General features: G+C 49.4%; 6 protein-coding genes across 6 annotated transcripts; 3 read left to right on the top strand and 3 right to left on the bottom strand.

Moving 5' to 3' along the window:
- Window positions 1-324: 324 nt before the first annotated feature.
- Window positions 325-1,356, top strand: MGYG_05172 (TPR domain-containing protein; the record flags this gene model as incomplete). The annotated part of the gene is made up of 1 exon (XM_003172532.1): window positions 325-1,356. The coding sequence occupies one exon, from the start codon at window positions 325-327 to the stop codon at window positions 1,354-1,356; it is 1,032 nt and encodes a 343-aa protein (XP_003172580.1).
- Window positions 1,357-1,614: 258 nt separating this feature from the next.
- MGYG_05171 (peroxisomal biogenesis factor 6) lies at window positions 1,615-5,996 on the bottom strand (the record flags this gene model as incomplete). Its single annotated transcript, XM_003172531.1, has 3 exons — window positions 1,615-1,867; window positions 1,927-5,734; window positions 5,804-5,996. 3 exons carry the CDS (start codon window positions 5,994-5,996, stop codon window positions 1,615-1,617), a joined length of 4,254 nt encoding a protein of 1,417 aa, XP_003172579.1.
- A 437-nt stretch (window positions 5,997-6,433) lies between these two features.
- On the bottom strand, window positions 6,434-7,492 carry MGYG_05170 (hypothetical protein; the record flags this gene model as incomplete). Its single annotated transcript, XM_003172530.1, has 3 exons — window positions 6,434-6,679; window positions 6,735-6,975; window positions 7,185-7,492. The coding sequence occupies 3 exons, from the start codon at window positions 7,490-7,492 to the stop codon at window positions 6,434-6,436; spliced, it is 795 nt and encodes a 264-aa protein (XP_003172578.1).
- A 284-nt stretch (window positions 7,493-7,776) lies between these two features.
- MGYG_05169 (hypothetical protein) lies at window positions 7,777-9,228 on the top strand (the record flags this gene model as incomplete). Its single annotated transcript, XM_003172529.1, has 3 exons — window positions 7,777-7,885; window positions 8,058-8,412; window positions 8,643-9,228. The coding sequence occupies 3 exons, from the start codon at window positions 7,777-7,779 to the stop codon at window positions 9,226-9,228; spliced, it is 1,050 nt and encodes a 349-aa protein (XP_003172577.1).
- Window positions 9,229-9,648: 420 nt separating this feature from the next.
- MGYG_05168 (hypothetical protein) lies at window positions 9,649-10,831 on the bottom strand (the record flags this gene model as incomplete). Its single annotated transcript, XM_003172528.1, has 5 exons — window positions 9,649-9,894; window positions 10,057-10,167; window positions 10,214-10,526; window positions 10,574-10,595; window positions 10,666-10,831. 5 exons carry the CDS (start codon window positions 10,829-10,831, stop codon window positions 9,649-9,651), a joined length of 858 nt encoding a protein of 285 aa, XP_003172576.1.
- A 275-nt stretch (window positions 10,832-11,106) lies between these two features.
- MGYG_05167 (zinc finger transcription factor ace1) lies at window positions 11,107-13,804 on the top strand (the record flags this gene model as incomplete). Its single annotated transcript, XM_003172527.1, has 4 exons — window positions 11,107-11,629; window positions 11,702-12,182; window positions 12,236-12,511; window positions 12,574-13,804. 4 exons carry the CDS (start codon window positions 11,107-11,109, stop codon window positions 13,802-13,804), a joined length of 2,511 nt encoding a protein of 836 aa, XP_003172575.1.
- Between the last annotated feature and the right edge of the window lie 511 nt (window positions 13,805-14,315).

Genomic DNA, 14,315 nt, shown 5'->3' with positions numbered 1-14,315 from the left:
AACACATCACATACGGAATACGTCGAAGCTTCTTTTTCTCTACCGTGACACAGTGGAGGCAGCCGCAGAAGGGGCTGGGGTCGCGGCCAAAGATGTGACTGACTACGGTGGCTGAGGGAAGTCTCATCCCACCAAAGCAAGGAACATGGTGGCTTGAGATCGTCGACCGAGGGGTTGACTAACTAACTGCTACAACTAAGGGGGGAGTTCGTATAATCACAGCCTATTTACTAGACTGCTTGACCACCAGGAGGCTTTGGGTTTTTTTCATTCTCCCACTTCCCAATCAATTGAACGGTGAAATTTGACTGACAAGCAATAATAATGTCGGTTGACACGAAAAAAAACTACTTTGGACCTCGAGATGATGAGGATGCTGAGGAATACTGGGCACTCTTGCTTAAAGCCGAAGAGCTCGGGGACTCTGATGAGTGGGAGAAAGCATGCGAGGCACAGGAACGAGCAGTGAAGTACGCCGAAGAGCACTACGGTGATGACCTAAATGCAAAAAGCGGCCTCGCATACCTCTACCGGCAAGTGAGTCGCCCCAAGGATGCCGAAGAGCTTGACCGGTACATCCTCTCGGTGCAACAGCAAATCCTTGGAGATGACCACGAAGACACAGTAGCAAGTCTGAATAACCTTGCAATTGACCTGAAGGCACAGGGTGAATATGATCAGTCACTTGAACTGGACAAGAAAGCCCTGGACATTATGCTTCGCATCAAGGGCGAAGACTCTCAAACCACACAGACGAGCATGCACAATCTGGCCAACAGCTACTTTAACAACAAAGATTACCAAGCTGCGCTAGACTTGCACCAGCGGGCATTGGACCTCAGGACAAAGACCCTAGGCCCTGAGCACTTTCAGACGATTATGACGATGGACCTCCTAGGGAGGGATTATGGTGCCTTGGATAAATTCCAGGAAGCAGTGGCCCTCCAGGAGAAAGCCGTGGAGGCTGCAAAAACCCACCTCGGCCCGTCCAACCAGACAACTATCAAATGCAGTCTGAACCTAGCAAGTACATATGGGCGTCTCGACCAAGCCGGCTCTCCGGAGACGCCTGGAGGGACGTGGGAGTCCAAGGGGATCAAACTCCTCGAGGAAGTATTAGAAGTGCAACGACAGGGTCCGGGTGAGGACCATTCGGATACCATTGCCGCTATGAACAACCTGAGCGTGTCATATTTCCATGCTGGTCGATTCGAAGATGCCATTCCTCTAATGCAGAAAGCTGTTGAGTGGAATAGGAAGAAATTGGGGCCAGACCACCCGCAAACTCTTGCTGCATCGGGAAATTTGGACTACGCCTGTGAAAAGCTTGGGATGACTCGAGCTTCAATATTTTAATTGGCGTTGATATTCCATTTTTCCCCTGAGAATTGTGTTCAATAGTCGATTATCGTTAGATCTGGTCGTTTACGAGAAATGACAGCCATTATCGGCCTTTAAAGTAACGAACACGAGTGGATGACTTTGAATACGACTAGTAGACTCTAAAGTGGACCCAGATGTATTATTGTCTGGCTATTATACAGAAAAATATTGGGTTATATCACATGTTGTGTAAATATATATTGCAAATCGCTGATAGTGATTTGATCGTAATCACTTTGATGACTCGGCATTGGCCAAGTGATCAGTTCTAACTATATATTCATCGTCGGCTTCGGTGTCTCCAGCTGGTTTATTGGAAGCATTGAGAGCTTCGCCTATCGTTAGAGAGCCATCCGCCGTGATGTCGATACCGTCTGCTGGCCCTTCCTCAATTGCCTTTTCCCCGTCGGAAAGGGATGATTTTTTAGTATCAACAGTCTCGAATGTCTTACGCACTCGTTCAAAATGTTCAAGCTCTTTCGCACTGTTCGAGTAGTTAGCAATCACATAGGCTTAGACGGTATATAAAATAATAAATCATACCTAACGCTAGGAACAAGCTCATTTTTGGCTTCGAGGAAATCTTGCTCCGTGACCATTACGGCAGTATCTTCGGGAGTAGCGAGGTGATCAAAGAAGTACGCCGTTGTAACTGGTCCACTAGGGAGAGCCTTTATTCTTTCATCCACGGCATTGGCTTGCCGAGTAATTGCTTTAAGCATGGCATCCGAGCAGAGCGCATACAAGTCAGCACCAGTATAAGTGAACGGTAGAAGTTCTGAAACTCGCTTCAACGAAAGATCCGGATGCAAATTAAACTTGCGGGTCAGAGCTTCCAGGATGGTAAGCTGTTTATCATGCGTATCCGAAACACCAAGATAGAGCATCTTATCAAATCTGCCGGGTCGTAGCAAGGCAGCATCTAATAGATCAGGACGGTTGGTGGCACCAATAACAAAGACACCACCCCCGTTCTCATCACCACCACTCATACCATCAAGCTCTGCAAGAAGCTGGCTGACAATTCTGTCCATCACACCACCACTGTCTCCCTGATTGCCACGTTTGGGTGCCACAGAGTCAAGCTCGTCGAAGAAGACTACGCATGGTCGCGCATCTCGAGCGCGCTGAAAGACTCTGCGTACGTTCGCTTCAGACTCTCCAATGTACATGTTCAATAGCTCAGGACCTTTGACAGAGAAGAAGTTGAGAGAGAACTCCGTGGCAATTGCCTTTGCAAGCAATGTTTTTCCTGTCCCCGGAGGACCATAGAATAAGATACCACTTCGCTTTTTCATGCCCTTAGCAAAGAGCTCTGGTCGTTCAAGTGGAAGCTGGATAGTTTCCATGACGGCGTCCTTCACGTTGCTGAGTCCACCCACATCATCCCAAGTGACGTTCGGAATCTTTGGAGCTCCGATGGAATCGGCGAAATTTTTCCTCGCGGCATCCACAGCGGCATCAAAATCAGCCTTAGTGACAGATCGAGTAGCATCACCTCCAGCGATCTGAACGTCTCGGACACTAACTGTGGACTTTGCATCGAGGGGTGCAGCGGAGTCCGCGAGCTTCTCTAGTCGTAAAGTTCGTTCGGCCACAGCTCTTTCAACAACGTCAACTAAGTCTCCAGCAACGAGTGCGGCCGTTTTGACAGCCACCGAAGCCAAATCAACATTAGGCGATATCCGCAAGGCCAAATCAGCCACTGCGTTTCTAAGGATCCCTTCTCTCTCCTTTTCTTCTGGAGCTGTCATTTCAAGCTCATGCGTGAAGAGGCTTCGAATTCCTTCAGGAACCTTTTCCACGTCCGTGGTCGTGGCAATGATAACTCGAGAGCTAGCAACAATTTCTTTGAAAGATGTAACAATTCTATCCGCTGTTAACACTTCGATGTGCTCTATTAATAGAGCAGTGCAAGCAGAGCCACACGCAAACGCTCTATCTGCTCTCGCTTTCAGATATGCCTCTGTTTTCATATCTCCTCCATTCGCCCCTCCCTCACTGAGGATATCATAGGAATCGATGGTGAAAGTGTGAAGGCCTATATCGGCGCATGCTCGACGTGCGACTGTTGATTTACCGATGTTTCTCTGCGTAGATGTGAGAAGGATAACAACAGGTTTTAGTCCCAATTGAATGGCTCTCGGGCTCGTGGCGGCTGCTACCAACTCTCTCACACGCCTCTGAATGGGGGATATAAAAACTGCTGGAGAGTCGGTTTGTAGCCATGGAGTTGCTTTCTGGTCTACGCTCAGCTGTGGCGCCGCCTTGACGGAGAGCCAGTACTCCCATGTGTTCCTGAGCGTTCCAGGGATTGTGCCAATCTCACTTCCTGCTTGTACCATCCGGGTGTTGAGGGTATCAATAGCTGCTACTCCACCCCAGAGTTCATGATCTGGGCCACTGTCTGGTTCTGCACTTGTAGTAGGAGCTGTAACATGGCTAACACGGAACCAAGCCACACCAACCTTGCTGGAAGGGCTATGTTTACCTGATGAAAAGGCAAGCTGGGAAGGTAACTCATCTTCCTGGCCCGTAACATCTGCACTCTTGGTTGCAGAAAAAACTGTCCTTCCGAGTCCTTCATCGATACTGACTCCTATCATATCACCACCTTTTACCAACCGCCTTTTCGATTCGAAATGATGTTTCAGTGCAGAAAATATGGCTGGCTGAAGTGCTCTATCTACGGACAGAGGGGTAGATATTTTCAATAGAGTGACTTCTTTGGCTGTGGGTGGTGCTTTTGGCACACCAGTGCCACGCGAGGCTGCTAGTCCTAGTTTCGAAGGGCCGTGTTGAGCTGGACCGAGAGACAAGGGGGAAAGCTTCACGTAGCTGGGGCTCTGTAAGTTATGCAGTAGAAGTGGAGGTAAAAGAACAGTTGGTGTGAGGCCATGGGGAGGGACCTGCGAGATGCTAGATGATCTCTCTGCTGACTTGTTCATCGAATATCTTATTTTGGGGGGAGATAGGCCCGTAACACCGTAAACCCTTGCGACGCGCCAGTTCTCGGGTTCTTCGGTACTTCCCATTAAACCGTTAAGGCCGCTAAAAGCCAATGATGATAGCATATTTCGTTGAGGTTCCTCTGTGGGAGCCACACGAACCCAATCCCCAGAGAAACATCCTATCTTGACAAGGGTATGCACGTCAACAAAAATGAACGCGTCAGTGTCATCTTCTTCTCGGGGCTTTGGGTGGAGGAGCTCATTGGGTATGCGGTCAATGAGGCATTCGGCCTTGAATGTTTTACCGGCTTGTCTTCCCTGACGAGCAGTATTTGACGTAAAACTCGAAAATACAGAACCAGGGGAGTGTATGCCAAGGGACCTTCCACCGAGCCTTGGAGTGGCAGAGGAGAATGCTGACATTGCTCCGGATGTCTGCTGCGGTAGTTCTGGGGCAGCGAGGGAAATCATGTCTTCCAAGGAGTCATCTGAATCGTCTGAATCATCTGCGTCACTGTGGCTCTCGGTCGAAGCCTCAGTATCAGATTCATCTGGCGGCGATGGGCTCTCGCCATCAGTGCCTTCATCAGTGCCTTCTTCTAGCCCCTTTTCTTCCCCAGCGGAGTAGAATGTATCATTCAACGTATCTTCGGTATCAATTTCAGTGACCCGTTTGAGATGGGTAGTGCTAGCGGTAGACAACGACTTAGTGTGCTGTTTCCGTGCTGATCGCGCTTGTAATAGTATAATCTTGGTCTTTGGCATCAAACGTCCCTGAGCGACGGGCTCGCAGAACGTAATCATTGCTGGTGGGGGCGGGGCATGCGTAATCGGATGTGAAGGCAATGGAAGAGGTATTAGATCACCGCTATGCAATATATCTCGTTCAGCTAGCCCTCTGCGGATAGCTTCCATCAACCGCTCGTCTCTCTGTGCGGCAGACTGTTTTGCCCCTTTGGATACCGCACGATCATGAGACGAAGTCGACCCTTTTCCTTTGGGCCATAAGCCGTTGGATACACGCGACTTCCCGCTGAATCCTCCCCCAAATTTCCCTTGTATCTCATCAATATCCCGTAGCAAGTTTCGCTCCACGGTAACATATATGGTGTCCAAATGTAGCGGTGTGACATTGACAATGTGGATTTCAATTCCACGCTGGGCTAGCAGGAAGGAGGATCGCGAGGGATCGCTGCCCTGTAACGCTTGAATGAAAGGTTGGATTGAGTTGGCGGCGACGGGGAAGTGAATGGCAGAGCTGGAGATGAAGGAAGCTTTCGTTTTTTCGCTGGCCTGAGTGCGAACTGGAACAATAGTCCACTGAACGTCTTCAACAGTCGTAAGGTTAGGCATCCAAGGTGCTAGGGCAACGTAAATTATCTCAGAATGGGCTTCTGCATCTAGCTCAGAGTGTATGTCAGCGGCATGCTCTCTCCGGGGTTAGTTTAAGGGTATCTGAAGAATCTCACCATGAGAACCCTGACGGGGAAACAAGTCTGCTAGCAGCTCATCCGAAAGAATCCCGACTTCGCCCTTTAGACGAATATCAAGCATCAGCCGGGAAGAGATAGGTCCCTTGTTGGTTTTCCGTTGGCGTAGAGCTCCCTTCCGGCGGCGATGCTGGTGGTCGTCCGCCGCGACCAGAGGACCATTTGAAGCCATGACGATTCCAATTAAGCCACAATTGCCGGCCTAGTCGACCTCCATGTAAAGGACAGCTGTACTCTGTTAGCGGAGTGGGAAAGGCGAAGGGAGATGCTAAGACTGAGCGTGGTGGTCGTGGTGAATTTGTTGTTGTTCAGGTAGTTATTTGTTCACGTTGGAGCCCGCAAGCAAAAAGCTCGTCGAGATGCCGAGGTACAATCTGGGGAAGCGCCAGCCGACGCCGGCGCGTTAAACACACTCCGACTAGTAAGTTTGGCACATGTATGTACTACTGTACGGGAATGGCAGTAGTACTCCGTACAGATTGATAATTTTATAGTCATACTCATGAAGTGGAATTAATACTGATATATAAAAAGGCCCTGGTAAAGGTTCCCCCATTGAGCACCACGGAGATTAGGCGAAGTATAGCTAGAACAACAGGGCGTCCATTGTTATTTTTTCAGTCTCTCAGGGAGTTCATTGACAGTTTCCGTGGACTCGGGCTCAGTCTCGAGCTCTGCCTGTGGAGGGTCACAAAGCCATTTCAGAACATCAAAGCCTACATTTTTGTCGTAGTTTGCGTTATTGAGAATGTATTTGGCTCTTAGATTCACGTTAAGTGTTGGATGCTTTTCCGACGGCTTGATGGTTGCTTGGATGATACGTACTTTACCGCATATAAACGTCACCATGGTAGCCTTGGTTAGAGCGCTATCAGATACGGTGTTTTATAAAATAATGAATTAAACATACTGTCAATAAGCCGCCCTTGTATCTCGGCTTGCCTTTATATCGGCCTTTGTCAGATAGCCAAACCATTTCATTCATCTGGTGATAGAAGATTGATGTGGCTGCCATTAATTCACTCTTTAGGATATAATGACAACGATCCGCTTTCTGTGTCATATCGCGTGTACATGTATGATCCCGAATGATGATAGTCCCGTGGTTCTGATGAGGGCAGAGGACCTTGATGCCCTGGGTGTAACGGACCCTTTCACAATATAGCTAGTCAAATAAGGACCATAAAGCCTAGTACAACGTCGGTAAAGTAATGAATGTTGAGTGCAGATAAGACCTCCTACTTTCGAGTCGTTATGTGCACTCTTTCGAGTACCTGGAGGACGGCGGTTTGCATGAGGCCGGCAAACCCCCAGTCAGTCGGAAAGCCCGGGAATATCCCTGGTTTTGTGACTCTCTCACACGTGTGAATAGCGCTTAGGAGTTCTGGGGGGTGTTGTGAACTGAACTTTTTGTCCAGTGGTATCCTGGCACTGCACATGGATATTCGGCGTCTTCTCCAGCCAGTCAAACTTGAAGGAGTGTTCTGTGTAGGACATATACGCTAGAAACATACGCCCCATAGCCAAAGCGACCTCCTCGGGCTGGTCGAATGACACTACATCAGATGGCATATGGTGTGTCTGTCTGTGTGTCAGAGTCGATATGTTTGATGATCCAGAGTGATGAACTACAAGATGTAAAGTGTAGAAAACCCCAGACTCAAACATACTGAGTTAGACTTTTGGATTAGGTAATTAGCTTTTCACCAGGCAGCAAAGCGAACTAGTGAACTTAGTTAGTCAGCTCCCGCGGCTGTCAGGTCCTGCACCTTAATATCTACAACTCCTCCTCCTGTCGCTGCTGCCTCTGCCTTCTCCCCTTCTTTCGAGTGTCAAGTATACAGCTTCAACCTGCTGGCCACTCGCCAGTAGAGGCTTACTCTTTTGGCTCAGCCGTTTTGACAGAGTGGTGTCGCCTGTGATATACCCCAAAGGCGAACTTTGACCTCAGAATGGCGGCTCACGGCCTCAACCAGGTCCCAGCCAACGTAGTAGAGTGGCGAGACGCAATATACAGGCATGGCCTTCAACGGCGGACTCTCGAGCAGCTGTGGATGGAAGGTAGCGGCTCTCGTTCTTGCAGCTCGTTCTAGTAGCTAGTGCATACCCTGACTAACGTTGGTGCTGAATAGGGAGTTTCTCTGCCTCGACGCCCCGAAAGAAGCACTCCTGAGCCTCAGACCCATCTGGCCAAAAAAGAAATGCCCCGAGTATGCTGTGGCTTATATTACAGAACTAGATCATTTCTTTAATGAAGACCACATCAATGATGCGATAAAATTTATGGAAGGAAACCTACTCGGACTTCACATGCTCCAGACGCTATGTCGACATATATGTGTTCCAGAGGACGCGCTCACCATTACCCTGCCCAAGTACTCCGGTACCCTTGCTGGGGAGCTCGGCCCATTCAGTATGCTCACTAATTTGTTCAACCAGCTGGAGGATAGATCGATCCAGGCTTCGATTGAAGAACGTCGGACGCTTGGGCTCGATTCTATGACGCCATGCAGCACGCAGCACGCGCAGACCCAGAAAGTCCAACGCATCAGGCTTTTGAAGAGGCCAACACGGAGGATATCGAAATGGTAAATATCGAGGATTAGTCGACCACCGATTTCCCCCCTCCTACGAGTTCCATGACGGCGCCAGGACAAGAGGAACCTCCTCGTCAAGCCCCCACAGAAACACTTGTAGCGGACTTTATAGTTACGCTTCTTGGTGGTTTAGCAAGCCTTGTGCAGGGCGGGCCTTGCTTCTAAGCCCCCCTCTGTATGGCCAATTCCTTTGAGACCACTTTTCAATTTGGGCCTCCTAGTCATCCAACTTCCCAACAACACAGCAGTATGCAATTCCGAGCTCGTGTAGATGGAAGTATCCTATTCAGCCTATCTGTTGCTGGCATGCCGCGTGAAGCTGCGATATTTGAAGTTAAACGTGCTCCCCGTAAAGGGAAAGACAGCGTCCCTATCCTAGCGCAGCAAGCGATGGAGCATGCTGTATACATCTGGAAATGCCATACACGCGACGAAATGGTGATACTCCCCAATCATTCGTGTACTCTTATTCTAACACGTGCAATTCTTACTGACGAGGCTGTAGTGGACAAAAAGAGTCAGGCTTATCATACCATTATGGTGGCTCAAGACCACCTAGGTTTCCATATTATCATTGGGACTTACAATAACACATATCTAGAATACATTTTCGGGCCAGGATCCCAGTCGGTCCTTCCGGCACGAGGCACCAACAAGTTCCCGTTCCTCCAGATACAAGAACTGGGGCCATTTAATATCAAAATGGAGGACCATCTTCGTAACTTTTTACGTATTATGCTTGCATTTATTCTCTGGCAACTTGAAAAATCAGGTGACGATGCTATGTTCAAAGAGGCATTTGGCTGAAGGGTATCAATGACCTAATCTCGATGTGTGCATGCTGGTACCTAGCTTGGCACCTCCCCCGAGAGAATTTCGCGTACAGTCTGGTGTAGAGATGGATCTCTGCGGGGTAGTCTTCTCTTTTTCTTGTACACATGAGAGGGCGCTTGAGAGCATTCCATTTAGAGAATTCTGATTCTCCTTTCTTAAACTGGATATTATGTTGGGCATCAAGTTCCAAGTCAAATTGTCTAGTGCGGGAACCATGGCAAACGTACTCTGCCCCGGGTACGCTACACAACAGGCCAAATCCTCGAGTGTGACTCACCAGCCATGGGAGAATTGCTTTTGCTGGGGGACAGAACCTTCGTGAAAGGGCGAACCCACGTCGCTCACTTTTTGAGCCGCAAAAAAAGTTGGATTGGGAGACGGAGGGATCGGAGTTTACAACTGTCCGACCCCCTGACAAGGGTTACGCAGTGACTGCCGCCCAGGTGCTGTCTCAAAGTGCATCCCGCCCACGGACGAGCGAGACGTTGGTTGGCCGAAGGGGGAAGCGCAGCTGGTTTCCCGGGCCAACGAGACCTCAAGAAACTGGCGAAGGATGCAAGTTCTTTTGCAACATGAAGCAGCGAAGGAGAGAACTGGCCTCTTCGAGTTGGCGGAGATAACGAGTTGGTTCTCCACCGTCTGCGAATCCTGGTCTTAATAAGCTTACTCCGTAATACTGCTAGTGCGTGTTATTTCAGTCCGCGCTGCTAGGCTGGATGAGGCTACCACTGCGGTGCGTGGCTGTGTCAGTAACACCGAGCAGTGCCTGCCTGCCCCGAGTCTCGCCAACCTTCTCCTCACTCGACACAGCTGCCAACCGCCATCCTCCTCATCTCCACGGGCAGCGTCCTTCACTCGCCAACACAGCAATCTGCCATCTCTCTTCCCTCGTCTTCGCCCTTTTCCTTCTTCCTTTTATATCGAGTTGACGTCAAAGAAAAGCAGGAGAAGATCTTACTAAGCAACCTTCCCGGAGCCGCAGCGCCGAGACGCCGAAAGAGAGTTTGAGGAAGGAAGGACCCACTTTTCCCATCAGGCAACCGCCAAAACCGAATAACACGCGAGGGAAACTCTCTTTCTTCTTCTTATCTTCCGCCTTCTCGCCCTTCGACTTTCTCCCTCGACCTTCAACAACAACAACTCCACCAGCACCAACAGCTTTACACTCCAGAGCAGACAGAAGAGAGTCTACCTGACGCTCCCTGGCATTACTGTGTCCTTGTCTCCGCTGGGCTCCTCGAGTAACAAGGCTTCCTCGCTTGGCCGCTGATCTACTTGGGTTTAGTCTCGACGGTCCGCTAGGCAGCAGCCATCTCACGTCAACAGGAGGCGACGCTCTCCTAGGTTGCTCTGCCTGGGCACTGTCAACCAGCTAAGACAGCTTGATCTCCAGGCCTCTCTGGCATCTACTGCTAGTCGATTCCTTGACCTCGACCTCGCTCTCGCTCTCGAGTTTTGTCTCGCTGTCATACTCGACTGTTTGCTGCCTGGAAACAGTAGCAGACTCTCTCTGTATAGACTCTGGACTCTCATTGAATGCTGTGTAAGTGTGGCACTCGGAAGACATGGATACCATTGAACCGCTTGACTAACATGCTTCGACAGTCAAAGTCAGTGCCGCTTTCGTGGAAGAAGAGGACCAGTTAGAACTGCTGCGAGATCTCGGTCTATAAAAGTCTCAAGACAGCCCTCCTCCCCACGGCCAAGCAAGAAAACAGTCCAACCTTGTCCTGGTCTCCGAAAGATTAAAGAGGTGAGTCATATGAAGCTATTCCCTTCAAGTTGTCCGCCGTTGCTTATTGGGGTCTGTCTGCAGATTTTGTGACTTGCCCTCTACAAAAGTCACTCAGTATGTCCTCCGATCTCAGCATAAGTCCGCGTCGTCGACCGTTTTTGAATGCCAACCTTCCTCGTCTCTCCACCGGCCATTGTGATGGACGCTCCCCCAGCAACTCTTCAAATACAGTTCGCCATGCCACCCTGAGGAAGGAAGCTACATTTCATGTCTCTGCCTCCCCCTCGTCCCCAGGGGACCCCGTCCTCCACTTGCCAACCCTGCTTCGTCGTTCTCCAACTAGCCCAGATACTCTCCAGGAACTCTCTGCTGCTAGGGAAAACCGCGTTGCAGGCTGGCTCGGCAGCATTGAGCGCAACTCAACTGGTCCCGGGAACAAGTCACTGTCCAAGCAGAGCTCGCTCGAGGATGTGAACAGCAGCCTCAAGGCTCCACGAGGTCTCAACACTCGCCTCACCTCTGCTAACCTAATGGAAATCGACTCTTCATTTAGGAATTCAACCGAATCTGGCTTCCCTGGAAAGGAGAACATCCGTACAGAGCTCTCTGACAGCGGTGTTGGTTCTTCCATCGGCGAAGGTTCGTTCCAATTCCATATCTTACATATATCTCCGGATTTTGCTGCTTTGTTAAATACTAACTATCTTGCAGACGTTTTAAACCGAGAGAGAGCTGGAGCTGTCGAGGTCAGCACTCGTGAGTCAGTGGCTTCCTCTAGAACCAAGCTCAGCACTGGGGCCAAGCGCCATATTCAGCGTCACGTTCTTCTCCCACTGCTCAAGGAACAGCGTTTGAAAACCTTCCATTCTCTTGTAAGATCTGTACCACAGCGTATTCAGAGTAGCGAGATTACCTGTCTTCGAGACGTTGAGAAAACCTTGCTCTACTTGGCTCCTCATCACACCGTCTCCAGATCATCATATTTGAGCTTCTGCGAGTTCACCATCCAGTGTGTGCACACAACCGTTGGATATCTCAACGACCACGACCAACGCCGTCCAGCAGACCGCCCCTACACTAACGGATACTTCCTTGACCTTGTTGAACAGGTTCGCCAGTACGCGGTCTTGATCAGAACTGCCCGGGAAAGACGTGCTGCGTCCCCCAACCGTGACGATCTTGGCTATTCTTCGTATGTATCCTGGCTACTCTCTTTCCTCATATCTTGTGCTTATTCTTTTATAGTGGTGAGGAACTCGTTCTTGAGGGCGGCCTTGCAAGTACCGGTCGGCCTGCCGAACTTGTGAGAAAGAAGAAAGGACAAGCTATCTCCTTGAAGACTGGAGAACCTTTTGTTGAACAAAAGCCAGTTGTTCCAAGCTTGAAGCGCGCTCCCAGTATGGAGAACCAAGAAAGTGTTATGCGTTCCATGGCGCGACGCAAGAAGGACGCCCCGCCAATGAATATCAACGAGAAATGCAAGCACTGTGATAAGGTCTTCCGCCGCCCTTGTGATCTAACGTAAGCCACCTTCACTTATCCTTAGTGCTATCTGTTGTTTATAGCGACTAACCATACAATAGCAAACACGAGAAAGTGCACACTCGGCCATGGAAGTGTCTTGATACCAAATGCAAATATCATCAGCTCGGATGGCCAACTGAAAAAGAGAGAGACCGTCACATGAATGACAGGCATTCCAAGTCCCCAAAGAAGTTCAAATGCCTCTACCCCGGGTGTACTTATGACACCAAGCGCCAGAGTAACTGTAAACAGCACATGGAAAAGCTCCATGGCTACAAATATGTCCGATCCAAGAATAATGGCAGGTCAAGCCACCAACTTTCTCCACAGCCAACACCAGCTACAACCAACATGAACAGCCCACAAGCACCGTCAGTCGACATTCCTACACCCATCAGTGCGCAGGCCATGTCTCCATACATGTCCCCATATGAACAACAGTCCATCCCTTTTGAGAAACCCGCTTCCCACGGGTCTCCAAGCATGAGCACTCGGAGCTCTGTCGGATATGCTCCTAGCCCCGGCGTGTATCCAGGCCCAAGCCCTAGTATTTGTTCGCCTAGTGAAATGGGACAACAGAATACTACTAATGATGACTTCATGCTCTTCCCCGAGTCTACATCATTGAACGAGTACAACAGTATTCATGATGACTTCAATGCCTTCTATGCCGACCTTCAGGCCGGAGATCCATGTGATACTCTACCACAGCTTGACATGAATCTCCCTTCTGTGTCCTCTACTCCTGCCGGTAATCTTGCTACTGGGTTCCATGCTCAGTCTCCACCAGACCTAATTGGAAGCAATGCAGATCTAGACTTCCACTTCGACGTCACTGAGAACGAATACACCTCCATGAACCTTCAGCTTCTCAGCCCGGCACAGTCTGTTGAGGCACAGGCTATGAATTGCCTCTCTGAGCCCGAGAATCTTTCTCTCCCACTCCCTGCCTTAGACAAGAACTCTAGCATCTCCCCAGCCGGACACGGTAATGTTATGTTGTACTCTCCCGCCTCATATGAAAGTGATGAGGGCTTTGATGACGGCTTCGACTACATGAAAATGGACATGGGCAAGCAAACTAGTGACTTCACTCTCTTCAGTGGATCCGAGGGCAACAATATGTGTTCCACCGGGCTTGATAGCAATGACTCTGAGGGCTGGAGCATTTCCAGCATGTTCCCTCCTCTCGGCACCCTCAACGACCAGTTGAATAACGCCGACTGGCCTCAGCAGCTGGGCTCTAGAGAGATGGACATTGACTCGATCATGGAAATTGATGATATCTAAAACAAGAGACATATACATTCCATGTTGTCTCGCCTGATCTATACTCGTCTTTCGAGAACTATCTTTATCTTTTTCTTATCTGGATGTGATATTCGATGCCTTCCCCACTCACACTTTAGCTAAGCCAGCACTTGACTTGTTTTTTTTCCCGATTTTAATGACATCTTGTATCTCCCCTCCATGTATGCAGTTTTCTTCCCCCTATGTTTCTTATTCCACTCCCCTATCTTCCCCCTTTGGTCTATTGAATACGGATCTTTGCGATTGGATTCCTGCCACACGAAAGTATGGCTTGAGGGATCGGTGGTTGGTGGCTGGGTAGAGTGGATGATCAGTTTAATGTTGCTGTTGGTTTTTTCTAGGTTCCTGTTTTGACCCTAAAAAGAACAATATATATACGAATCAATCAAGACATTTCTTCACTCGGAATACTTTGCTGTATTTCTTGGAACAAGTTGCGGTTAGCTGTAGGTAGTAGTTAAATAGGTAGAGAATAACATCATAACATCAA

This window comes from Nannizzia gypsea, genomic scaffold (assembly GCF_000150975.2).
Source record: "Nannizzia gypsea CBS 118893 supercont1.4 genomic scaffold, whole genome shotgun sequence".
Lineage (NCBI taxonomy): Eukaryota > Fungi > Ascomycota > Eurotiomycetes > Onygenales > Arthrodermataceae > Nannizzia > Nannizzia gypsea.
The sequence above is the reverse complement of the archived record's forward strand: the minus strand, read 5'-3'. Positions and strand labels throughout refer to the sequence as shown.